This window comes from Panthera onca, chromosome E1 (genome assembly GCF_046562875.1).
Source record: "Panthera onca isolate mPanOnc1 chromosome E1, mPanOnc1 haplotype 2, whole genome shotgun sequence".
Classification (NCBI taxonomy): Eukaryota; Metazoa; Chordata; class Mammalia; order Carnivora; family Felidae; genus Panthera; species Panthera onca.
The window spans coordinates 45,176,795-45,204,406 of NC_138352.1; the positions used below are offsets into that span (position 1 = coordinate 45,176,795).

The 27,612-nt window shown below is 42.4% G+C and overlaps 1 protein-coding gene across 6 annotated transcripts in view; it reads left to right on the plus strand.

The window, feature by feature from the left end:
* The window catches only part of TEX14 (testis expressed 14, intercellular bridge forming factor), a 122,109-nt gene that overhangs the window by 75,376 nt on the left and 19,121 nt on the right, over nt 1-27,612 (plus strand). For 5 of the 6 annotated variants that reach the window (XM_060646546.3, XM_078437359.2, XM_060646547.3 and 2 more), the window contains 12 exons: nt 1,700-1,878; nt 6,625-6,776; nt 8,191-8,381; nt 9,004-9,154; nt 10,727-11,628; nt 14,928-15,034; nt 17,308-17,396; nt 18,758-19,039; nt 19,903-20,003; nt 21,577-21,696; nt 23,104-23,170; nt 26,116-26,197. In XM_060646546.3, coding sequence (XP_060502529.2) covers nt 1,700-1,878; nt 6,625-6,776; nt 8,191-8,381; nt 9,004-9,154; nt 10,727-11,628; nt 14,928-15,034; nt 17,308-17,396; nt 18,758-19,039; nt 19,903-20,003; nt 21,577-21,696; nt 23,104-23,170; nt 26,116-26,197 — 2,423 coding nt within the window. The remainder of the gene's footprint in view (nt 1-1,699; nt 1,879-6,624; nt 6,777-8,190; nt 8,382-9,003; nt 9,155-10,726; nt 11,629-14,927; nt 15,035-17,307; nt 17,397-18,757; nt 19,040-19,902; nt 20,004-21,576; nt 21,697-23,103; nt 23,171-26,115; nt 26,198-27,612) is intronic. The other variant, XM_060646543.3, reaches the window with a different exon arrangement.

Below are 27,612 nucleotides of genomic sequence, written 5' to 3' on the forward strand. Positions count from 1 at the left end.
TCTTGCAGGTCATGAATTCGAGCCCCACATTAAGCTCTGTGCTGATAGCTCAGAGCCTGGAGCCTGCTTCAGATTCTGTGTCTTTCTCTCTTTGCCCCTCCCCCGCACATACTCTGTCTCTCTCAAAAATGAATAAACATTAAGAAATTTTTTTGAAAAAAGAAAAAGGAACCATTTTGCACTGTTGATAGGCATGTAAATTGGTGCAACCACTGTTGAAAATAGCATGGAGGTTTCTCAAATAATTAAAAATAGAACTACTATATGATATAGCAATTCCACTACTAGGTATTTATGAAAAGAAAATGAAAATACCAATTCAAAAAGATATATGCACCCCTAAGCATTATTTATAATAGCCAAGATATGGAAACAACTTAAGTGTCGACAAATAGATAAATGGATAAAGAAGAGGTGAGATATATGTATATATCTATATGATATGTGTATAATGTGTATATATGTATATACAATATATATGGTAAATATACATATATATAACGTGAAATTATGATAATATGAAATATGTTTCACCCATGGAATATTACTCAGCCATAAAAAGATTGAGATCTTGCCATTTTCAACAATGTGGATGGACCTAGAGAGGATATTCTGCTAAGTGAAATAAGTCAGACTAAGACAAATGTCATATCATTTCACTTGTGTGTGGAAACTAAACAACCAACCAACCAAACAGAAATAGACTCATAAATACAAACTAGTGGTTGCCAGAGGGGTAGAGGGTAGGGGGTGGGAAAAATAGGTGAAGAGGATTAAGAGGTACAAACTTAACAGTTACAAAACAAATCATGGAGAGGCACCTGGGTGGCTCAGTCAGTTAAACATTGGACTTTGGCTCAGATCATGATCTCACGGTTTTGTGAGCTCAAGCCCCGCTTCAGGTGAGCCCCGCTTATCTCCCCCCCCCTCCCCCCCTCTCCTTCCCTCTTCACCCCTTGTGGGATTCTCTCTCTTACCCTCCCTATCTGCTCCTCGCTCACTTGCACCCTCTCTCAAAAAAGCAAAAACAAAAACAAGCCAAAATACGTCATGGAGATGAAAGGTATAGCATAGGGAATATAGTCAATGTCGTAGTAATGTATGGTGACTAAACTTACCATGGTGAGCATTATGTAACGTATAGAACTGTTGAAATATTGTGTTGTACACCTGAAATTAATATAACATTATATGTCAATCATATTTCAATAATTTTTTTTAAAAAAAGAATGCCATTTCTCTGAGGAGAGACCAGTATGACTTTGATCAGTCAGCTACATTGGTGTGAGTGAATTTCTTTCCCCTTAGGATCAGTCATCTGCCCAGGGCAGGGGCTGGACTGGTCCTTTAAGCTTCCAAGTTCTCAGCAGCACAAGCTTAGATGGGTGCAGGGCAGGCTCATTGGTGGTGGTGGTGAGCCCACCCTGGATGTACATACCAGGCTTTCAGAACTGTCTCTTCAGTTTTTGTGGTGTGTAACAGCTCAGTTCAGAGAAAGGAGTCTAGGCTTGGAGCCAGAGGGCCAGGGTCAGTGGGACCTTAAGCCAGTCATTTAACCTTCAGCTTTTGGGTCCCCGTTTATAAAATGAGGACCCTAGGTAGCTGTGAGGATCAGTTGAAAAGACTTTGGAAACTGCAAAGCATTCTGTAGTGTCCAGAGCCCAGCGTTGTTCCTTGCTGTTTTATCCCTTGCTTCTAGCGGTCCCAGTTCCCCGTGCTCCACATGGAGGTGATTGTGCATCTGCTGCTCCAGATCTCTGACGCCCTGAGATACTTGCATTCCCGGGGGTTTATCCACCGCTCCCTCAGCTCCTACGCCATCCACATTGTCTCCACTGGGGAAGCAAGGCTGACCAACCTGGAGTACATGATGGAAAGGTGGGTGCTCTAGAGAAAGAATCTGATCTGGACAGGACTCTTCCTCATTGGTGGGCTGAACTCTTCATTTTTGGGGAAAGAGGTTTCCCAAATGCCTTGACCTGTCTGCCAACGTTAGAGGGACTTTAGGGAAGTTACTTCTGCTCAGGACATTATCATTTTAATGCACATTTAACAAGCAAGGAGCCCATATTAGCCAATATGTGTAAATGCCCTAACTATTCAACTCAAAATTTTAAGTGGCTTAATAAACCAAGGTGTGTTTCTCACTCACATTGCAGTCTAGTGTGTGTATTGGGGCACCCATTGGGTTCTAGGTTCCTCCCATCCATGGTTCAGTTGTCCCCAAGTCTCAGTCCCCCACTGTGTCCTCTGCATTGCTGGTCAGTGAAGAGAGAACATGGAGGGGCACATGGTGTTTAAGGTCCAGTCTGAATTGGCTAAGTCATGGCTTCCCACTTTGCAGTCACCTCTGCACTGCAGAGAGGCTGGGAAATGTGCCATAGCTGTGCATCTTGGAAGGAGAGAGAAGGTGATGGGTGCTGATGAGCCTCACAATTGGTCACACCTCCTACTCCTGGGCCAGGTGCTTGGCTAGGTGGGCACTAAGGCCATTCCCTGCCTTCAAGGGCCTAAACACAGTGAGGTAGGTGGAGACAAACCAACACCCTCATTCAGGGTTGGTGGATGGCATTCATTTCCTTGTTGGCAAGAGTCAAAGTCCTCCAGAGAGTTGGGGGCATGTGCCATCTCCTGCCCCTAGGTTCTGGAAGGCAGAGGATCTCCTCTGTGCTTCTGTGCTGCCTTCTGCTTTCTGAGCCTCAGCCTGTTGTTGGTTCTGCTCTGCTGTGAAGCTTGAGCCACTGGGCAGAGCTCATGATCAGACCTGCCTATGTTGGCTTATCCTTGCCCCCACCAACCCACCAATCACTGAAGCTTTGTTTCGGAGGCTCTCTGCTGGTCATTCCTTCTTGCATACCCTCTAATGTTTTTCTCACTATGTGAAAAGCTCTATGAGGGCAGGGATTTCCGTTTTTTTCTTTAAATGTTTTGTTTATTTTTGAGACAGACAGAGAGAGCATGAGCAGGGGAGGGGCAGAGAGAGAAAGGGAGACACAGAACCTGAAGCAGGCTCCAGGCTTCAAACTGTCAGTACAGAAACCAATGCAGGGCTCAGACCCACGAACTAGGAGATCATGACCTGAACGGAAGTCAGAAGTTTAACCCGCTGAGCCACCCAGGTGCTCCAGGGATTTCCATTTTATCCATTGCTGTATCTCAAATGCCTAGAGCAGGCCTTCATGTGGTGGGCACTCCGCATATGTTTTTTGAATGAATGAAACAGAAAGTCTTGCTTCCCAAACCACGCATGCCCTTAGTCCTTTAAGGGGGGAATTGGTTGTGTTTGGCTCTGTGGACCTTGGTGGAGAGTTTTTATTTTATCCTAAGAACATTGGGATGCTTGAAGGGCTTTATTTATTTATTTATTTATTTATTTAGCGGAGGGTGTCATGGATGATTGACAGGCTAAGATCCTTCTCGTTCCTACATGTGAAGAAGGGGCTGAGAGGAGACAGGAGAGAGGCAGGGAAGCAGTTAGGGTGTAACTGTAGTACTTGTCCACATGAGAACTGGTAGAGGCCAGACAGCTGTCCCCAGTTGAGCTGCACAGCCTTGGATCAAGTCCATTCTCAGTTCCAGTGAAAACCTTTCAGTGTCTCCCCATTGCCTACATGATTTAAGTCCAGGCACTTTGCAGGGTGTGGAAGCCTTCCAACGTGAGGCTCTACCCACAGTGCCAACCTTCTCACTTCCCATTCCCTGCTTGGCCCTCCAAAGCCTCTTTCAGTATAGGCCACCTCTCAGTGAATAACTTGCCTGTTTATCCTTTAAATTTTCCTCAGGCACAGTCTCTCACCACACCCGTGAAGCCTGTACTGAAGTTCTGGTCCCTGAGTACTTAGCATATTCCTTTCCTCTACAGCTATGTGTCTGTCCCACCAGATGGTGACCTTTGAGAGGGCAGGAAGGGTGCATGTTCATTTTCAGCTCAGGGCCTGTCATGTAGTAAGTCCTCGGTATTTGTTGGTTAAGTGAACAGATGAGTGTAGATGATGGGAAAACTCGAAATTGTTCAGAATGGGATTGGTCACTTTGGCTATGTGCTCAGCAGCAGTGAAAGCTAAGGCGTTTGGACATTTTTGTCTTCCATAACAAAGGCTTTTCAGGAAGCCTGTGAAAGAATACAATCTATTTGCTGGTGATGGAGCACCATCTGTTGTTTACATGGAGGTATAACAGTTTCTTCTGCCTGAGCTCTCTGTAGAAATGTGAATCCTAGAGTGAACTAGAACTTTGGAGATACCCCAGCCCAATCTTGTCTTTTACAGATGAGGAAACCAAGGCCCAGAGAGGTGAAGAGCTGGTCTGAAGTTACCCAGCTATGGCTACAACCAAGTGGTAGAGGACGTTTCCTGGCTATCAGGAGAGAATGGATCAGAGGTTGAGGATAGGAAGCCCAACTAGGAGGCCACTGTGTAGGGTGTGGTGGTGACTACAGAATCAGAATAGAAGTGAAAAATGTGAGATGCATTGAGAAGCTGGTGTTCATAAATTGGTCAAATGAGGGGCTGGGAGATAACTGAGTAGGAAGGTGTGTGTTTCCTTTTGGGTTTGCTGACCTCAGAATGGAATTTCAGGCAGAAATGTCAGTCAGCAAGCAGTTACAGCCACAACGGCACATCCTTCTTTGACAGCTGATAACATGAGCTGGGATCCAAGAATCCAAAATAGCTTTCAATTCCACGTTTATTTTTGGAAACATTTTATTTGTTGAATGTCATTGTCAAGGGTAACACTCCATCTCATGGTATGAAAATGACAGAGCAGTTTTTCTTATTCTTCAACTCCTTCTTAATGGAATCTTTAGAGCTGGGATTGACCTTTGCAAGTGGTATCACATAGCTGTAGCCAAATGTAATTTTAATGATGTCAGAGCTGAAGCTTAGAAAAATAACTGCCCCAGAATGATAGCCAGAAAAGAAGCGCCACCCCCCACCCCCCTACGACTAGCTTTAACAGAGAGGAAAGGAGGATTATAGGAGAAGAAAGTGAGTGGAAGTAAAAGAGAAAGGATATAAATACTGGTTGTAAGTGACTTACCCTTATCTGAACCTTAGACAAGCCTAAGAGGTCTGAGAATGTAGTGAGTGTTTCCCTTGGAGAATCAGCCTGTGAAGTGAAGAGCCAAACATACTAGGTCTTCAGAGTATATCTCTGGTGGGAAAACACTCCATTGCTTTTCCTGTGATATTGGCATGCTTGTATGCTGTTCACATTATACTAGGCCACATCTAACTATTTAGCAATACAACCAAAAAGTCAATACCAGCTTTCATTTCATGATTTCCTGAACTCACTGCCATCTACCAAAAGCTCTGCTGGAAGAAATATTATTTAGGGAGGTTTGCTCAAAGTCCAAGAAGCCCATCCCATCCTCAAATCTGGCCTTCACCAGACCAGCAAAGAACTTCTGGTCACTTGCTTTAAAAAAATTTTTTTTAATGTTTATTTTTGAGGTGGGGGTAGGGACAGAGCATGAGTGGGGGAAGGGTCAGAGAAAGACGGAGACACAGAATCCGAAGCAGGCTCCAGGCTCTGAGCTGTCAGCACAGAGCCCAATGCAGGGCTTGAACTCATAAGCTGTGAGATCATGACCTGAGCCGAAGTCGGATGTTTAACCGACTGAGCCACACAGGTGCCTCAAAAACTTAATTCTTAACTTAGCAGTCCTCAGTCTTTACCAAATGCCTACCATAACATTCATATTAATAACTTACTTGCATAGTGCTTTGTGGCTCAGAGTGTTCTCCACATGCAAGGTCTCATTAGATTTTCATGACACCTGTAGATGGAAGTGGGCGCTAACTTCACCCTGAGGACTCTTGTTGGCTCAGCAGATATTGAGGATGCTATGACTTAGTTCTCAAGGAGTCTAGTTGGGACCCAGTTGAGTTTTTCAAACACATCAGTGAACCTTTGAGTGATGAACTGAAAGGACTTGTTCCCAAGAGGGCAGAGTTCAGAAGAGAAGCAATCACAGGAATTGGAGGAGTCCCACAAGGGACTTTGATAAAGCAGATGGAGCTTGAGGGGGGTCTTGACAGAGTCTTAAGTAGGCATTGAGGCCCTCATGTAAGTTTAGAGATACATGATATAAAAGACAGATAAGGTGCCTCTTCTCATGGAGCTGACTCTAGCAGAGGGGAGACAGATAATAAACAGTAAGTAAATGAACAAAACTTCAGATAATATGTGCTCTGAAGCCAATAAAACAGGACTACAGGTGGTCAGGGAAGGCCTTTCTGAAGAGGTAATTTTCAAGCTAATACCTTTCTTATAAGAAGCAGCCAGTCAAGCTAGGATCTCTGGGCAGAGCATGGCATGCAGAAGAAGCCAGTTTCCAGTGCAAAGACCTGAAATGGTGATGTACTTGGCATGCTGGAGAAACTCAAAGAGAGCCCCCGTGACTTGAGTGAGAGAGAGCCAGATGAGGTTGGAGGGTGGGCAGGGCCCACTCAGGTAGGTTGAAACAGCAGGCAGCGAGGGTTAGCTTAGGGTCTAGCTGGGTTTCTAGAAGCTCAAGGAGGTTGCCAGTCTTCAGAGGTAGATGTTTCACAGAGGTACTGTGTGATGGTCATGATGATCCTTTAAGACATGAGCCTGACCTTGTGTTTCCTTCTGTAGCCAGGATGGACGTGTACACAGGGACCTGACTCGAGTGCCCCTCCCAACCCAGCTGTACAACTGGGCTGCCCCGGAGGTGATCTTAGAGAAGGCAGCCACAGTGAAGTCGGACATCTACAGCTTTTCTATGATCATACAGGAGATTTTAACAGGTAGATCCAAGAGCACATTCACTATGACCAGAGTCTCTACTCTTAGGTTGGGTTTTTTTCTTTTTTTTCACAAGAGTTACTTTTATGAAAATTCAGAACATAGGAAAAAGAGATTTCTTCACGGAAACTTCTTTGTACTTAATAGAAGATATGAGGTGATTGTCCAGAAATCTGTTTTGACTTGTTCTTTGAGACTCAGCAAAGCCAACCTATCCTCCTATTAGTGGTGATGCATTTAATCCAAGCAAAGTTGTTTTTTTTTTAATGTTTATTTATTTATTTATTTATTTTTTTTTTAAAATTTTTTTTTCAACGTTTTTTATTTATTTTTGGGACAGAGAGAGACAGAGCATGAACGGGGGAGGGACAGAGAGAGAGGGAGACACAGAATCGGAAACAGGCTCCAGGCTCCGAGCCATCAGCCCAGAGCCTGATGCGGGGCTCGAACTCATGGACCGCGAGATCATGACCTGGCTGAAGTTGGATGCTTAACCGACTGCACCACCCAGGCGCCCCAATGTTTATTTATTTTTGAGAAAGAGAGCGCGTGAGAAGGGGAGGAGCAGAGAGAAAGGGGGACAGAGGATCTGAAGTCGGTTCCACGCTGACAGCAGCAAGCCTGATGGGCCTGGACTCACGAGCTGTGAGATCATGACCTGAGCCAAAGTCAGGCGCTCAATTGACTAAGCCACCCGGGTGCCCCAATCCAAACAAAGTTTTTAAACTGAATATTGCTGTCAGTGCTTAGGGGTCTCTGTGAGGTGCCCTTTAAGAACTTGTAAATGAGGGGAAAAGACTGGCCTCTGAGAAATAAACTATGAAACCAAACACACCTAGAGTTCAATGTGTATATAAGCAGTGTCACCTGACAGATATGGAAGCCATTCAATCCTTCAAGACCCTAATGCTAAGGAAGTGATCACATATCTGAAGATAGAAGGAATCTTTCAAGAGAGGGCACACACACACACACACACACACACACACACACACACACACACACAGTAAAACCACATTCACTGAGGAGGTGAGTGTTCCCTCTCATTTAGCAGTGTTTACAGTCTGAGAGGCAAAACCACACCTTCCATGAGAGGAGTGCATTGAGCTGCCCATCCTGATGCCATGAAACATTTCCTGTGGTCTCCAGGTCTGCCAGCAGGGAGCCCACATGTACATAATTCTGACAGTGCTTGTTCCTGTCTCCGTAGCAGGGATTTCCCTGGTAAATGGGTAAAGTGGTTTCTTGTCTATGACTGGTCATCCAGATAGTTTTTTCTATAAAGAGAAATTAATGTTTAAAGGGGTTGAGTGACTTAACTAAGGTTACCCCAATTACCCAATTTTACATGATTTCTTCTGTTTTTAAAACATGATTTCTTTATGTTACTTTTTCCTGTGACCTTTTCTTTACCAGATAACATACCCTGGAATGGCTTAGATGGCTCAGTTATTAAAGAAGCCATAGTCTTGGGAAATTATTTAGAAGCTGATGTAAGGCTTCCAAAACCTTATTATGATATTGTTAAGTCAGGCATCCAGGTCAAGCAGAAAGACCGAACTATGAACCTTCAAGATATCCGGTACATTTTGAAGAACGACTTAAAGGTAAGCTCTGAAGCTGTTAGGACTTTATTTCTGCTTACTCGTCACAGAGGCATAGGGGGTTAGAGACAAGGAAGAAGCTAGTTGAAAGAAGTTTTGGAAATCCTCATTTCATCATATCCTTTCTGTGCTCCCAAGAAAAGGAGCTGCTAGCTGCTTCACTTGGTTAGGGCAGCAGGAAATTGATGAGGGGGGCTGGAGAAGGTTGGCACATAGTAGAGGTATCCTGTAGGCACATAATGCTATTCAGTGACTGGAAGCTATTGTTATTATTTAAAAAATATTAGGGGTGCCTGGGTGGCTTAGTTGGTTGAACGTCTGACTCTTGATTTGGCTCAGGTCATGATCCCAGGGTCATGGGATAGAGCCCCATGTCTGGCTCCTTGCTGAACGGAGATTTAGATCCCCCCCCCATCTCACCCTCTGCCCCTCACTCCTGCTCATGCTCTCTCTCTAAAATTAAAAAAATATATATCAGTAATAACAATGAATTAGCCAATTTGGATTACAGTCAGTCTACCCAACAGGAAGAAGAAGTTTATTTGATACCTAGACCTGCTTAAAAAATACTAGTGACATTCAGATAATTGCAAATATGTCCTTGATGATATTTCCCTTATTATAGGATTTTCTCGGAGCCCAGAGAACTCAGCCAACTGAGAGCCCCAAGATGCAGAGATATGAACTCCATCCTGATGTCAATGTTTGTCTAGGACTGATGTCAGAACATTTGAAAGAGACCCCTAACTTGGAAATAAAAGAGCTAAAGGAAACGGGTATGGCCTTAACCCACAGGTTAAGCATTAATTGACATGAATGGGTTCCAAGAGTTGCAGGCTACAACTAATCAACTCCTCCAGACTGTACACATCACTTACACTGGGAAAAGATTGATGCCTTCAAGAAAAATCAAGATCCTTGAAATTACTAAGTTAAATATTTTTGACTCCAGAACTAAGCAGTAACAGCCAGTTTATTTCTAGTATGATTATTCTTAGGAATTTATTTAATTGCTTCACAAATAAAAACGGTGATTTTTTAAAAAGTTAATTTCATTTTGAGAGAGAGGGAGAGAGAGAATCTCAAGCAGGCAGAGCCCGACATAGGGCTCAATATTATGAACTGTGAGATTATGACCTGAGCCAAAATCAAGAGTCAGATGCTTAACTGACTGAGCCAGCCAGGCATCCCCCAAAATGGTGATTTTTATATTTAAAACTATTATCTGTTCATTATAGAAAACTTGAAATCATACAAAGAAGAAAATTACTTATTTTAATTCTGCCACTTAGAAATAATTTGTTAATATTTTGGTGTTTCCCTCCAAGCTTTTCATATAGTTTTATAGCTTTGTTCATACATTTAGAAATCTTAGGGGCACTTGGGTGGCTCAGTCGGTTGAGTGTCTGACTTCAGCTCAGGTCATGATCTCGCAGTCAGTGAGTTTGAGCCCCGCATTGGGCTCTGTGCTGACAGCTCAGAGCTTGGAACCTGCTTTTGGATTCTGTCCCCCTCTCTTTCTGCTTCTTCCCCGCTCGTGCTCTGTTCTGTCTCTCAAAAATGAATAAACGTTAAAAAAAAAACGAAATCTTAGAATGCAGAGCTGAAGAGGACCTTGCAGTCATCTGGGTTAATATCCTCATATTCCAGATGAGAACACTAAAGTTGAGAGAGGTTATGGCTTGCTCAGGATTCCAGAACTTACTAAAGAGCTGGAATCCAGGCCAAGTGACCATTCTTTCTGCCTCTCTTTGGACAGGGCTGGAGGACTCCAGAATGACCTCCCACAAGCTTTCATTACTTTGGCTCCTCCATCCCATTCTCTGGGAGCTGTATACCATCAACCAGAGGTGATGGGTGATCAGTTCTAGTGGTATTTTTTGAATTAATTATTCTTCCCATTATGTAGTGGCTTCTCGAGCAGTGTCTTGGCTACTTTTATCAGATGCTCGCCAAGAGCATAACTTTAACTGACATGAATATTCAAACTCCTGTGTGTGTAAAGAAAGCTATGAATTTAGTTTTTAAGATTCAGGGGCCTGTAATTTGCATGTCCTGATAGTTAGGCATGTTTTGAACACATTGTAACTTAAGCTTAGAACATTTTCCCCAGGGTTTGACCCCTCCCCAATTTTCTACCTCAACTCATGTCAAAATGGGAATTTTCATCTCTTAGAAATACTCCCTCACCTTCTGGGAGCGTATCTTGTAGTCTTCCACACCTGGGAAGGGAATGGGAAACTAAAAAGTTTCTTTCTCCATTCTCATATCGCTGGAGCAACATGCTAAGGCTGCTAAGTTGCTGCATGTGATCACTTTAATCCGTTGCATGTTGCCACTCTTTCCAGCAGGCAGTCGGCTTCATTCACCCACGGAGAAAGCAACACCAGATCCTCAGGTCCTAGATCCAGGTCTGATGGCCAAGGAGACTCAGAACCGAGATGCTGCTTCTCCTGCCTGCTCTGTGATGGAAGAGGACGCCAGGGGGCCCAGCCCAGGTCAGGCTAGCCTCTGCAGCTTTGAAATCAATGAAATCTACTCAGGCTGCCTGGACAGGGGAGATAACACGAAGGAGGAGCCCCCAGGAACTGATTCATCTGTTGTGGGAGCTGGACCAAGCCAAGCAGATGAACTAAAGTCCATGGAAGAAGAGTTGGAAAAGATGGAGAGAGAAGCATGCTGTTTTTATGATGAGGACGAGAGCTCTTCAGAAGCTGACACAGAGCTCTCCTTTGAGGACTGGGATTGGCAAAATGGTTCTCTTAGTTCACCCAGCCTACCTGAGCTAGCCAGAGAAGCCAAGGGCAATGGGAGCAATAGGTGCATGACCGAGGAGTACATCAGTAAGTGTGTGCTGAATCTGAAGATTTCACAGACATTAATGTACCAGAATGCCGATTTGCTGAGGAATACTGAACAGAAAATTGATAAACTTGAGATGATACAAAAGGGGCAGGAGGAGTACAGGTCTTTGTGGGCTTCTTCAAGAGAGTTTACAAACATTTATGACTCACCTTCAGCCTTGGGCCCCCCAGCTTCCACCTATGTTCCACCTGTCATGCAGCTGCCGAGAGGCCAGCAGCTGGACCCCAGTGGCAATTGCCAAACCCTGACAAGATCTTCCATGGTGAGAGACTTTCAAGGAGGACATTTTGGCAAAAGGTCCAGGAAAAGAAGTGACTGTGGCTGGAAACCTGTCATCCAAGTCTCTGAAGAAAGCACTGGGGATCAGTCAGAGAAGAGCCATCAGGTACAGCTAAGTGGGAGGCAGGGCAGCGTGAGCAGGATCTGGAACATGATTCAGCATAGCCCCTAATCCATGTGAAAGGACTAACCTAAATACAACCAACTCATAGTGGGGTCCTCTTGGCTTTGGGAAATAAGGCCTCTAGGATGGAATTCCAAGGTAGATACTCTTCATCTCTCATTCCAAACCCAACATACAGCCCATGTTCTTTGTAATCCATGCATCAGATTGAACTATTTGAAATTGCTGTCTTATAGGTCAAAATATTCAAGTATTGACAATTATACGTGGTTCAACTTACTAAATATGGTATCTTGGGCCGGTATTAATCCCCATTCTAAATTGTTTAGTCACTCATTTACTCACTCATTCAATAAACATTTATAGAGCCAGAGGCTATGCATTAGACTCTGGGATATGATGATGCATGACCCACAGACTCTACCTATGAGTAGCCCCAGTATGGGACAGATGGACCTGGTCATCAAAGAAGACACCTCAAAGAAGGTGAGAAGATACCATGGGAGCTGGCTTGGCAGGTGTAGCTTGAGGCTTAGTGAGGTTGTAGCTCTTCCATGAGCTCCTTAAGGACAGGGTCTGTGTCTTACTCATTCTGTGTCCTAGCAAGGGTGCCTGGCACATAGTAGGTACTTGGCAAATGGTCACTGAGGGAATGAATAAATGAATGAGTCTGAACAAGTTCACACATGGAATGCTGGCTGCCTCTTGAACCAGGATTTTAGAGATGGATCAACCCCATCATTTTACAGAGTATGAAGCTCAAGTTCAGTGCCTTAAACTTCCTAATGTCCAGGTGTTACAGAGGTGGGGTTGAGGTAGGAGAGGTCAGCCTCATTTAGAAGGAGGACTTTTTACTGAAATTATTTAGAATTGCTGGCCTGCAGTGATAAAAAGCTGGCCAGCTTTTAGTGGGTTTTATTATAGTTTAAAAATTCTCTACCTGTAGTACATCCTTTAATTGCCTGCACAGGGCAGACAGCTCCCCTCGCCGCCACCCCCCCCCCCCCCCCCCCACCTTACTACACTACTGCCAAGGCTCACAATTGATTAGGGGCAGATTTCTTCACTCCTAGTTTAGTGTTCTTTCACTGTGCCCTGCTGAATGTCAGACTTCAGTCCTCACTTAAAACATTTGGAAAAGTGTTGGCATTTTTTTTTTTTTTGTATAAAAAGAAGGCACAAAGAACTTACTTAGACTCTAATTTCTGTTTATGTTGAAATTTCAAATTTATTAGAAAACTATTAGAAATAAGTTTTCTTGGTGCTCCTGGGTAGCTCAGTTTGTTGAGCATCCTACTGTTGGTTTTGGCTCAGGTCATGATCCCAGGGTCATGGGATTGAGCCCTCTGTCAGGCTCCATGCTGAGTGTGGAGCCTACTTAAGATTCTCTTCTTGCTCTCTCTCTCTCTCTCACTCTCACTCTCTCACTCCCTCTCTCCTCTCTTCCCCTCCTTCTCTCTCCTATCCCCCCTCCCTCATCCACCTCCCCTGCCAGCCATCTCTCTCTGTCTCTCTCTCAAATAATAATAATAAAAAGGTTCCTTGTATGTTATGTTTTGGTTATTTATCACTATGTAATAACAGCAACAAAAACCCAAACTTCGTGGCTTAAAACAATAATTTATTTCTCACAATTCTGTGGGTCAGAAATATGACAGGGCTTACCTGGTGATTCTCTCTGTGTGGCATGGGCTGGGATCACTCTCTTGACTGTATTCAGCTGGAGGCTGGGATAGGCAAGAAGGTTCAAGGCCTCATTGACATGCCTGGTGCCTTGGCCTCCTCCAAGCGGCCCCTCTCTGCACTTGGCTTCTCATCATCCAATAAATAATCTCATCCAAGCTTCTCTACAGCATGGCAGCTGCCTTCCCAAGTGAAAGCTGAAACTGCTAAGCCTCTTTAAAAACTAGTCCCAGCCCTAGGACAGTATTACTGCTGCTACTTTCTGTTGGTCAAAGCCGCAAGGCCAGCCCAGATTCAAGAGGAGGGAAATAGGTTCCAGCTATCTTGTGGCAGTGTGGACAACAAGGGAAGGAATTCATGGCAAGCCTCATTGAAAACCATCTACTAATACATATGACTATGGATAAAACAATTGTACCATATTGAATTTTTCTTTAAAAAATTTACCCTGCTTTTCTAGCATAATCACGGAATAAGGCATTTCCATCTAAATGGATTTTTCAGTTAATTGAAATCCATTAATTTATCAGTTCTTAAATTTTTAATCATACTAAATGAAAACATTACAAACTTACCATTATCCTAAATACCTATTTTGAATATATTCTAATCTTTCCTTGGTGACCATGACATTTTTCAGAACATCTGTTACTTGATGCTCCATGATAAAGTTGTTGCCCTTAGCCCCTGCTAAGGAATCTTCTCCCCCACACAGAGTCCTCTGGAGCTCATACTTTAGGGAGCTTATGATCATTTTTGCGCATCCTCTCACTTTTAGGCATCTTGATGTCATCCCAAAATACCACATTTGTTGTCTCAATTTGCTGAAGGTTAGGAAGTACAATGAACAAAGTTTGTTAAACTTGGAATGAGCAGATCCAAAATTCTCTCTTTGGGATAAAATATACAGTGTTTAATTTACTTTTTTTTTTTAGATAGAGAACATGAGTGGGGGAGAAGGGCAGAGGGAGAGACAGACACAGAGAATCTTAAGCAGGCTCCGTGTGGAGCCTGAGGCAGGGCTGGATCTCACGACCCTGGGATCATGACCTGAGCTGAAATCAAGAGTCGGACACTCAACTGACTGAGCCATACAGGCGCCTGTGATTTAATTTACTTCTATTTCCAAGTATTGTAGCTTTTATTTTAGTGTGCTTTATTTTCATAGCATCCTCACTGGTGGACTCAGATAGATACTACATCCCAGTTTTATGGATGAGGAAACTGAAGCACAAGACTTTCTTAGGTTATTCTGAGTAAGGGTTTGACTAGAACCCAGGGCCCCGGTTTCCTGCCACAAAGATTGCTGCCTCAATAATAATATAGGGGAAAGTTTTGGGATTTTTGATGTCTGTTTTGTCTGCTTATTCTTCACTTGCTCCCAGTCTGGATTGGGTTGTTGGGGGCCAGCTTCTCTATGTAAAAGACCTCCACGCAATATATGAGTTATTAGGTATGAAACATGAAAAGGGAAATCATCTTAGTAGGTTCAATTATTTCTGCACATTTAGCAAGAATGGCTTGAAAAATAGAATGTGAGAGTGAAGAGAAGAGGAATTCCTTCATCAAAGCACTGAAACATGTCTACTCTTTTTAAGCTGCCAACTTTTAGTGGACCTGGAAAACAGGGCACAAGTGAACAATCGCAGCCCTCTCAAGGAGCCAAGCACAGTTTGGAAAGAAACAGGAGCCCAAATACCAGCAGGTGGGTTAACATTTTGTTCTTAGACTCTCATGTGACCCCAAAACCACTTAATGATCTTCATGTGTCTTGTCACAAAGAGACTGTGAGTGATGAAAAACAGTAACACAGAAACAGATCTTGGCAGGTTTTCTCCTTTGAATGAGTGGAAGGAGCTGTGTAACGGGAACTTGTAGGAGAAAACATCAAAGGTAAAGGACCTGCAGGTTAATCAGAATTCATCATTTATCAAAAGCAAAGCACCTTGCCTTTCCAAAGCTACCAAAATTGTTTTTCTTATAAAAAGAGATGCCAGGTACCCCATTTGCCAGTGCTCCAGAAACCAAACTGTTTGGAAACCAGGGTTGTTCAAAATAAACATCCCTGACGTCGGAGCAGGGTTGAACAATACAACTGTTAACCATGCAGCTTCTGATTTCCAGCCAAATCAATGAAATGAATTGGCTTCAGCACATATCACAGGAAGGAGAGCATATGTGTACAGTGAGTTTTTAAGAACTTATGTAAAACATTTTATTTTGCATAGGGGCGATTATTAAAGGGCCAATAAGTGTGTTTCAAGATAGACTAGTCCATCAATTTCAGTTTTTCTTTTCTGTGGTTAAATGATTTTAATCCATGGTTTTGAAGTCAGTTCTGGAAAGAAGTAACTTTTTGTTTCTTTTCCAGTGTTGACTGAGACTAGCAACAAGAGTTTGCTGTTCCTTTCATGTTGGTAAATGTGTTCACTAAGGGAGTATCAAGGAGAATACCCAGACTTAGTTCAGTGTATGTTACCTTTACAAAGAGAATTACTGGAGAACCAACTAACTGGCACCAAAGGGGTTAGAGCTCACATCATTGAGAGAAGCAGATGCGGTGACAGTATAGGCATTAGGTGGTAAATCAAAGCCCCTATTCACCGTGTTCCCCCCAAAAAACAAAAAAACAGACCAAAGAAAAGTTTGACATTTTGCTGCCAATCCACCTAGTCTTTTTATATCTTTTTTAGATATAAAATTATAATGACGTGTAAACATATATAGGTACTTTTATATGCTGATTTTTTCCCCTTACATTAGAACAAGAGCATTATCTCACATTATTGGAAAACCTTCTGTGAACTCATAATTGTTGGATTTCCCCCATTGTTGAATTTTAGGTTGTGTTATTTTTTTGTCCATTTTGAATAGGGCCACAGAGACTTGTCAGTGCAACTGTTTCTGCACTTTGGAATTATGTCCTTGATGGATTGCCAGAAGTAGAGTTACTAGGTGAAGGGTTTAAACATTTTAAAGATAACTTGATAGCTGCTGTCAGATTGCTCTTTAAAGAAGCCAATCAGATTTGACCTTTCTAATTCAGTCTCTCTGCTTTCTGGTCCAGCAGGGAAGTAGGGCATTCAGGATAACAAGGAATTCATATATATGCCACAAGTCACACATTTTCAAAGGGTTAGTTTAATAGATGATAAGATACATATATAATCATGGATATGTAGAGGAAAAGAGATTCCCTTGTTTTTCAGATGAGGAAACCTTTGTACAGAGAGATTAAAGTGTGCCAAAGGCAGGCAGCTAGTTAGTGGTGGGTAGGGTCTGGAGCTCAGTGAAACTAAGCTGAAGATCTGTGAATGTTCTTCAGGTTCCCTGGTGCCTTAAGACCATGCTTACAATTGTTAGTTATTGTGCTATCACTGATATGCAGGTGGGCCTGTTATAAAAGAATTCTGAACAAAGGGTAGGAACAGTTACTGAACCATCACCTGTGTTCTGTGGCATTGTTGGGGTCGGGGGCTCTGCAATAGCTCAGGGACTAGAAGTCTGTCTACTGAAACTGTGTTTCAATTGTGGGGTTTCTTCTACCTCTGAAAAATTTTCAAGAGTACTTTTAGAATCATGAAATCTGAATTTGGAAACTGAAAAAAACCTCAGAGGTCTTCTAGCCCAGTCCTTTCATTTCCTAGCCAGGGAAGGTCTAAAGAGTCTAGTGCCCGAACCAAGTTGACTCAGCTTAATAGTGTAGTTTTCCCTGTGCCAAGCCACCTGAAGGGACCTCTGGTGTCATCCAGCCCTGGCCAGGCCTCTACTAGGTAAGGAGTCTTGCTGTCGGAACGCTGGGGAGTCTGACACTCTCTGGTGGCAGGCAGGAGTCAGTGCAACCCCAGGAATGGCTCTGAGAGTAAAGGATGGTCCGGGTGGGCTGGAGCTGCAGGGCTCAGGGTTGTGTCAGGAACTTGAGCAAACTACTATATTTGTGTCTACCCTGTCCCCCCCCCCCCCCTTTATTTAATTTAGGATCAGTGTGGAATCTGTGTCTTCTGAAATCTGTCATACAAAGTTAAGAAATAACGAAGATGATGGAGAGGTACACTTAAAATGGAAATGTGAGTAAAACATCCTAAGTTCTGTTGGGCAAAATGAAATTTAAAGTATATTTCTAACCTGCTTGTTATCTCTAAGTACACAGCCAGTATTGCACCAGCCTCCCACATTCTTTTCTACTGTTGGATCATTCCAGTTTAAAAGCAAGGCTTTCTGGGGTGCCTGGGTGGCTCTGTTGGTTAAGTGTCTGACTCTTGATTTGGGCTCAGGTCATGATCTCACGGCTTGTGAGTTCAAGCCCTGTCAGGCTCCATGCTGACTTCTTAGGACTCTTTCTTTCCCTTTCTCTCCCTCTCTCTCTCTTTCTCTCTCTCTCAAAGTAAATAAACTTAAAAAAATACATTAAAAAAATAAAAGCAAGGCCTTTCTGGCTACAAATTACAGAAGGGAAATGCTTTTTTCTTTCTTCTTTCTTTTTTTACCATCTAGTCAGGAAAGATAACCTATGTCTTTTAACATTGTTTAAATGAACATATTTTGTGTTATTAGTCCAAAGAAAAGAGATTATCAAGTCCACCACTGTGTATACTGTTTTGTTCAGTGTTTTTTTTTTCTGGAAAAAACTTTTTTCATTTCTAGACTTTATAGGAATATTTCCATTATATATATATATATATATATATATATATATATACACATACTATATATATATATCACTATATATATATAGTATATACTATATATATCAGTATATAATACTGATGATTATAATACTAATATATATACATATGTATGTATACTGATGGATATTACATAACAACTATAGCAAAAACAGTACACGATATAGAAATTTAATATATAACATTCATTATTAAAGAACATTCAGTGTCACTTGGATATACCTTGTGGGCATTTTCCTTTCGTATCAGTTTTATCTTTAAAAGGGTACGATGTCTATGTATTTTAATACTAATGTTAAATGACATTAGCAAAAGTATAGAACATTTAGAATGAAGACACATGCACATAAGCACACACATATATACACACTCCCAAAATATGAACTCAGCATAGTCCAGAGAGGCTAGACAAACTCAAATAGAATCCTTTCCACTAGTTTCTACAGGCTGCAGATGTTATTTTCTTGTAAAATCTTCATAGCAGTAAGGTCTGTCTACAAGTTTTCTGCTACCTTCTACTCCAGAATTCAGAAATTAACTGAAATTCTGTCCTTCCGTGTTATCACTTCTTTTCTCTCCTCCCCTTCGAACCAAAAAGGGCAAGCTAAGGATGATGCAGTTCTACAAAGGCAATTACTGTGATAATATGAACTTTAAAAGTATTTTGTAGCTCTTCAAGAAGCAAAAGCTTTTGTCTCCAATGTTCACAGTTCTGTTTTAAATGCTACTTTTTCTCTGTCCAGTGGAGGTGAAAGAAATGGCAGAGAGAGCAGCCACCGGGCAGCTGGCAGTACCACCATGGCATCCTCAGAGTAGTGCGGCTTTAGAGGATGAAGTTAAAGATGAGCCTGATTCCCTGCTGCAGCCCCCGCTTGGGGACCCTGAGAAAGTGGGTTGGCAGTGCACTGTAGAGTATCCCAGGGAAAATGATGAGTCAAGAGAAAATGGCAAATGTAACAAAATGGGTAACAGTGACTGTGACAGTGACCAGCATGGCAAACAGCCTGGACCTCAAAGCTTCAACAGTAAGTGCAGTTGGAGGAATTGGGATGGTTGAGCTCTATCAAGTTATTAGCTCTCAAATATAAGTAAGCATCCTGGAATATTTCCTTTGCTTGGTCTTCTCCCCTTTCCCATATATCTGGGATCCCTGAATTCCAGGGGAAAACAGCATACCCTTTTGATTCCATTGTCCTTCCTGTAGGTAAAGAAAATCCAGAAATTCGTGAGTTTTTCTGTTACTGGAGCAGACCATTTGCTCAAAGGGAGAAAAATAATCTGTATACCATGACCCTGTTGTTAGCTCTAACCTGGCAAGGAGTTGAACCTTTTTTTTTTTTTACCTGAGTACAGTAGTAGATGGCCATTCCCTACTGCCCATTTCTTTGCATTTTCAGCCAGAAAAACTTCACTGGATCCTAGAGATTCTGTGCTAGAGGAATCTAGAGACAAATGGCATTGACTGTCATCACTTTGTAGATTTGCAGGTTAAAACTGAAGGCTATGCATTTCTACCTGGTAATTTGCATGCAATCAGGGCATGGAATATTATTTCACAGTTGTTTACAAATCAAAGAAAGGTACATCTAAAATTTTCATTTATGTTAGGTAGAAAACCTACTGGCTTGAGGTCTTTTAGTATTTAGAATCTGTTCCTTATCAACCATCCCCCTTGAATGGGTGGGCCAAAGGATTGATGATACAGGACCACGTGTTGGGGCCAGGCCAAACTTACAGTCTCCACTTTCTGGACTGAACCTGACATATGGGACATGGCCATCCTTGGCAGAATATTCACAGATCTCTTCTCTCCTGCCACTCCTCTTCCCTTCCATGCCATCTGAATATCATGGAATGACTATGGCCCTGGTTGTGTTATAATCATTAGGTATCAGGCACCTGTCTCCCAGCAAAAATGTGTATCCAGAGCATAGTGAAGTCTTTCAAGCAAGTTCTGACGCATCTGTGGTCATTGAGAAATCTTACAGTGTAAGTAATATGGCCTGCAGAGCCAGGTTGAACCCAAGGACCTAATAAAGTAGAACTGAGTTGTTGTTATATATTATGACATTGAAATAATATCTATAGTAGTTCTTTTTTGTTGGAGTATGTGCTTCACATGAATGGAAAAGTATTTTCTCTCTGCCTAAATACTGTTTGAGTCAGTTCAACTCAAAGCATTGTGTATCTTGGGGCTTGGGTGGAACACAGACAAGTGTCAGATTCTGGAAACTCTTGAGCTTTCTTTCTAGCTGCGTAGATGATGAGACCAACTCTGGAATCACAGTGTGAGGTCAGGTATCAAAGCTCATGGCCCAGCAGGTGACTGAGGTCCAATTGGAGTAGGAAGAGCAAGGCCAGGGTTGTGATGAGAGGGCCTTCTTCACCTAGAGTGTCCTCTGAGACCCAAATTCAGCTCTCAGTAGAAGGAATGTGTTTCTGCCTGGCAACTGCACCTCAGCAGGATCTGTGCATTGAGGCTGCAGCCCTGGGTCAGGGGTTTAACACATCCTTGAGGTATGTAATTGGGCCACAGTCCAGCCAGACTAAGGAACCAGAGTGTGTTATCGTTGTGATAGGAGGACACAGTCACTTAAAGAATATAAACAGCAACTGAAAATGAAATAATATAAAAATACAATTGTGATAACATTTGAGATCTTTCAAAGAACATACTATTATATTTAATCACGGCACACAAACCACCCACAGGACAATTTAGGACAGTTTATTCTTTTTCTCACATGGGGGCTGGAAGGATAGGCCATGTTAAGCATACTGGCTTGGCTGGAGAAGCAGGTCTGTCAGGGAAACGGGGAAGGTATGTGAGGCCAGGCTTGTCTGAGAAGTTTCAATTTGATACAAGAGGTGAAGGGGAGCAGCTGCCAAGTGTGCAGGAAGAGGAAGCATGTGGCAAAAGCAGCATTCAAGGAAATAAATCATAAAACCTCTGCAAAGGGATCATTGAAGGTGTGGAAAGAAGCTAGTTAGTTGCCTGTGCATGTGGTGATCAGGGCCTGAACATGGAGAAATAAGCAGAAAAGGAAGGGGTGGAATGGAGATGGTGAAGAAATAGCTGTTACTTTTCAATCTTCAAGTTTTATTTTTATTATCGAGATTGCATTGCTATTTTTAACATCATACTCCTTCACTTTTAAACTGTAGTGCCCAGGGGACTCCTTATTTTTGAGCGGCCTCAGCTTCCTCATCTGGAAGACGATGCCAACACATGGACTGCGTCTGTGGGTGTTCAAACTCAGTGCCAGCTTGAGTTGTCTAGGGCCTTTCTTCTTAGAATTTCAGAGCATAAAGGTCACCTAACTCCCTCCGCCTCCATTGTACAGATGAGGATGATGAGTTCCAGGATTTTCATTTGCCTCACTTGCTGCAAGGGTTCACAGCTTGCTGTGGGGAAGGAAGGCAGAGGCAGGTGGTGCAAACAGGTTGGGGGGGGCGGCCCAAGTGATTTTAGATAACCCCGTTATTAACACTGCATCCAACTATAAAGGGATTTGTTTACAATGAACACCGACCTAAAAGTGATTTCCTACATTATTAATAGGATCAGTCCATGCAATCAACTTGTTCACCAGAGTCTTCTGAGGATGTAACAGATGAATTTTTAACTCCAGACTATGAATATTTTCATTCTTCAACTGCTCAAGAAAACTTAGCTCTAGAGGTAAAAACCACAGTTTAGGGTAAAGTACTTTTCAGCTTTCTCTATTGCCTTATTTCTTTTAAATTATTTTTATTGAGAAAAATAGCTTACACATAAAAGCGTCTAATTTCGACTTAGTGTTTTCATGTGTTTTGAAAAGACATCTGAAAAATAAGATTTGTGAGAATGGAAAGTCATATGCAGTTTCTCCCAAAACTGTGGTTCCTGTATTTGTACATCACTTTGTACTTTTTTTAAAAACACTTTTCTTCATGTTACCTAATTCACATATCCTTCCTGTGGGGAAGAGAAGAAGGCCTGCTGTTATTCCTCTGTGTGAAGAAGTGGTGATCCACAGATGTAGGGAATTCGCCCTGGCCTGCCAAGCTTTAGTGGCAAGAGAGCCAGAATTAGAGGCCAGGGCTCAGCATGAATGTGGAGCTGTGCAGTGCATGGGGCTTTCTTGGGAACCTGCCCAACTTTTGCAAACATCTATTTGTACAGAGTATTTTCATTTATAAAATGAAGCTCCTTACATTTTCTTACGTGTTTGTTTGTTTAGTTATTTATTTATTTATATAATTTCTACCTCACCTTCTACTGACCTACCATTTTTTGGACCTTTTACCACTATGGAAGGTGGGATAGAGGAAAGGGAGGATTGTAGATCTCAAACACAATATTTGACTAGCAGGAATTCAGTGATGCAACAAAAGCATCACTTCCACTCTTCTGCACTTCTGATAACAGTTTTCTATTGTTAATCCTTCAGCTATTCTGGCTTTTAATGTGAGCAGACTGGCATGTTAAGAAAATCTTTAATAAAAAGATATACAGTACATATACACATATTATGTATACATATACGTATAAAGTGTAACATAGAGGAAAGTACACAGCTCTTAAGTGTACAGCCTATTGACTTTCCCAGACTTGAACACATTCATGTAACCACCCAGATCAAGAAGCAGAACATTATGGGTCCTCCAGAAGACCCCTGTGGGCTTCTTCCCAGTCACTGTCACCTCTCAAAGGAACCAGTGTTCTGACTTCTCACCCCCCAGAAAGTAGCTTTGCAGTCTGGGCCATTTTTCCAACTTTCCAACTTTCTAGCTTTTCTGATAAAAGTCCTAGGAATCAAAACATCTTTGTGGGAAGGTTGGGGGAGTGGAGGGGATAATATAAAGAAGGGAAAAGTCACACAGTTCTTCCTCACAGTGGGGGCTGGGGAGGGCTTGTTGAGAAGGAACATAAAGTACAAATGAGCACTTAATGTCTTCGAAGCAGGTTTATTCTTTTTCTATAAAAGATGCAGGAACCTTAGGAAGATTTTCAAGGTTTACGAACATCAAGAAGTTCTCCCTCTACTTTTGATGATATGATGGCCTCCAGTGACCCTTCTTTCTTTGCTCTTTTATTCTTTTGTAGACTTCAAGTCCTATAGAAGAAGACTTTGAAGGAATACGAGATGCATTTGCCCAACCTCGAGGTTCTGGTAATAAGCTCTTAAGGCAGATTCCTTTTCACTTGCCTTTACTTTCTGTTGGATGACAGATCTTTAAAGCTGGAACAGTCCTTAGAGATAACCTCCTCCAGGCCTTTGATTTTACAGATCAGGAAACCTAGGCTTTGTGATTTCTCCTCATTAGAATGAATCTCCTGCTCCTCACCAGCCTCATAACATCCGCATATCATGTTTTCTGTACTTCCCCTTGCATCCTTATAGCATATGTTTAGTGGTTGCTGCTGCTTTCCCCCGCCTTCCCAGCCTTTCATTAGATTTCTGGCCCCTTTGTGGCACATAGCAGGTGCTTGGTTATATTCACTGAGCTGACCTGAGGGATTGACCCAGGCTGTACAACTGGTTATTGATATAACAAAAACTAGAACTAGCTTTTCATGTCCTTCACCCTAAGAGGCAGAGTTTGACTGTCATTTTCCTTTGCTTGCTTAGAATCTTGGCAAAGAGTTAATAACAGCCAATAGTGCATAGTCAACATAACATCCTTCCCTCGGGAGGCCTTGGGTTCTGTATAACTCAGCAACTGCTTTCCATTACATGGGAAGTTAACCTTGAATCAGCAACCTGGGTGTGGCACAAGATAAGATAGAAGTCAACCACTGATTCTGATACAGACATTTAAAAAACTGTGTACTTTTACTCTTTTAAGGTATACAACTGTCTATTTTAAAGTTCATTTATTTGGAGAGAGGGAGAGAGAGAGCACAAGTGGGGGGGGGGCAGAGAACAAGGGAGAGAGAGAGAATTCCAAGCAGGCTCCATACTGTCAGCACAGAGCCCAGCGTGGGGCCTGAACCCATGAACTGTGAGATCGTGACCTGAGTCGAAATGAAGAGTCGGATGCTTAACCCACTGAGCCACCCAGGTGCCCCTACAACTGTCTATTTAAAAAAAATTGTTTTTAATGTTTATTTATTCCTGAGACAGAGAGAGACAGAGCATGAGTGGGGGAGGGATGGAGAGAGAGGGAGACACAGAATCAGAAGCAGCTCCAGGCTCTGGGCTGTTAACACAGAGCCTGACGTGGGGCTTGAACTCACAAGCCGTGAGATCATGACCTGAGCCGAAGTCGGTCATTCAACCGACTGAGCCACCCAGACATCCCTACAACTGTCTATTTTAAAGTCAGAGTTACCTATCTATTGAGCCATGTAGCTATTTTCAGTCATGTCTCAACATTCTGAACCCAGACAAGGTGGGCTTGGATTCTGAACTTACTGCCTTCCTCCTGCTATATACTCTGGTTTCTATCTCTAACCTGATTCATGCCCCTGTCACAGTTGACAGCATCTTAAGAAGCAGTAGGCTTTTAGATGAACAGTTAAATTCTCAGGACAACGTGTATTAATCTCCAGACCTGGATCTTGGGTCACCCACTTCTTTCATGTGGCCTCTGCCCGCAGTTACTTTCTGTGTGAGCCTGACCTGCACATAGCCATTTCACTTCTGTTTAGAAGAAGGCTGAGTGGGATAGAGAAGTTGTGGGGCAGGTAGGTCAGAAATCCAGGGCTACTTTGATACAGACATCTGAAGTACATGAAGAAACCTCTGATTTCCACTCATGTCCTGCTTTCACCCTTCTCTTCCTCCTTTTCCACTAGGGCTCTGACATATACCCCTTCCACACCAGGCGATGCCACAGGTAAAAATCGGACACATGCCAGGTTCCAAGCCCAGTTTTGCCACTGATTTTTTTTTTTCATGCATGATCATTTCACCCCAGGGCTCCATTCTCTCTTTGTATAAAGTAAAGGAGAGGGTCAGACTGCAAAATCTCTTAAGTTTTTTTCCAGCTGTAATGGTGCTTATTAGGAATTCCTTAATGCTTTCTAGGGCTTTATGCCTCCTAGGTATTTGAAAGAGGGTCACAGGAAGAAGAGCCCTCATGCTTCTCTACTGACGTTTCAGACCTCCTTGGTACCTGCTAAAGGTGACACTGTTTTGGTGAGCTTCCCCATCGTCCACCATACTACTTGCTCTAAGAAATGGTCTTGGGATCATGAGCATTTGCCGAGAGGGCAGGCTGCTCTGCCTGTCCCCTTCTCTATAAACAAAGCAGTACACTGGTGGGAAGAATAATGAATAGTGGCCCTGTCTGCCCAGAGGTCTGCATAGTATCTAACCTGAGAACTGGTGGGGAGTAACTTTGGATACTTGATATCAAGAAGAACAGAAGAGGTGCACCTGGGTGGCTCAGCCAGTTAGGCATCTGACTCTTGGTTTCAGCTCAGGGCATGATCTCACAGTTTCATGAGTTCACGCCCCATGTTGGGCTGCTCCGTGCTGTCAGTGCCGTGCCTGCTTGGGATTTTCTGTCTGTCTCTCTCTCTCTGCCCCTCCCTCACTCACACTGTCTCTGTCTCTGTCTCTGTCTCTCTCTCTCTCTCTCTCAAAATAGATAAACTTAAAAAAAAGAACGGAAGATAGTTGAATTAGCTCCTTAGTACTCAAGCCCCCCACCCCCATTCTTTAAGTGGAGTATGATGGCCAAGAGGCTCAGCACTCTGGGAATGCCCAGCTAATGGTCTTTTCTATTTGGAATCTTTAGTGAACAAACAGTTCTTGGTTTCAACGCCCCCTGGTGTCTGTTGACAGGAACCAGGTCAGTTTGCCTTCCTGAAAAGACAAAACAACATTTGTCTCCAGAAATAACTGTGCTGTTATAACTGAAAGGCCAGTAAATGGCTTGATTGTATTTTGAGTGTCAGAATATAGTTACTCCCTCTGAGCATGGAAAATAAACTTTCAGAGCAAAAACCTCTCCTATAGCACTCAATCCAAACCCAATTAGGAAGTACTTTGTTTATCCAGATTATTTCTCATTCTGAACCAGACCAAGGGAAATTCTAGAGAATGAAAACAATAATTTGGGTTGGTAAAAATTCAGTAAAAAAGATGCATTTACTTTATTCTTTCAGGCGAAGAAAAGTTCCAAATGAGAAAAAGCCTTGGAAGGAATGCTGAGATTTTGACCAGGTCTCAATTCCAACCTATACGAACGTATGTGCTAGTATTTTAGTCACAGTTTCAGACTCACAGAAGTAACGTTAAATGTTGATAATGTCCCATATTTATATATTGCTTGTCTTCAAATATGTTTGTCACCACATTATAAACATTTGCTTTGGGGGAATTTAACTTTCTTAGGACTTTTTCAGCAGGATTGTGAGGGGTCGTGAAAAGGAGTCATTATCTGTATTCAGATCCTGACTCTGCCTTTCCTATCCCTATGACCTTGGTTAAGTTTCTAAACTCCTCTCTTCTATTTCCCCATTTATAAAATTAGGAATAAGAATCCTTATAACTCCTGGCATTCATTGCAGAGGAATGAAGACTTATGTTCACATAAAAACATATACATGAGGGGCACCTGGGTGGTTTAGTCCGTTGAGCTTCCGACTTCAGCCTAGGTCATGATCTCACCATTCCGGAATTCGAGCCCCACGTGGGGCTCTGTGCTGACAGCTCAGAGCCTGGAGCCTGTTTCAAATACTGTGTCTCCCTCTCTCTCTCTGCGCCTTCCTGACTTGAGCTCTGTCTTGGTCTCTCAAAAATAAATAAACATTTGAAAATTTAAAAAAAAAAAAACACATACATGAATGTTTATAGCAACTTTATTTGTAATAGCCAAAAACTGGAAACCCAAACATTGTCTAACAAGTGAATGATTTAACAGACTGGTACATCCATACTATGGAATACTTCTCAGCAGTAAAAAAGAATGAACTATTGATACCTTCAACAACCTGGATAAATCTCCAGAGAATTGTGCTGGATGGAAAGCACAATCCCTCAAAGTTATTTACTATATGATTCCACTTATATGGCATTCTTGAAATGATAAGATTATAGAAATAAAGAACAAATGAGTGGTTTCCAGGGGATAGGGAAGAGGTAAGGAGTAGGAGGGAAGTAGACATGCCTATAAAAGGGGCAGCCTAAGGGGATCCCTGTGGTGGTAGAAATGTTCCGTATCTTGACTGTATCAGTGTTGATATCTTGGTTGTTCTGTAGATTTGCAAGATACTACCATTCAGGGAAACTTGGGTCAAGTGTGTTTCTTTAAACGTCATGTGAATATTCAGTTACCTCAAAATAAAAAGTTTAATTAAAAACACTAATAATAGAGGTAAAGTACCTGACACAACAACATTCATTTTACTTTCCCTCTCTCTAGGTCTCAATTTCCTTACCTATAATAATTACAGCTAGTGTTTCCTAAGTAACTACCATATTCAGCCCTGTGAGGCACATACTGGCATCTCCATTTTGCAAATAAGGAAAGCAAAGTTCTGAGAGTTTTAAGTATTTTTTCTAAGGTCGCAGTTAGTAAGTGGCTAACTGTAAGTTAGCAAATGGTTAGTAAGTGGTCAGGATAGGCTAGATTATGCTATATAACAAACAACCTCCAGATT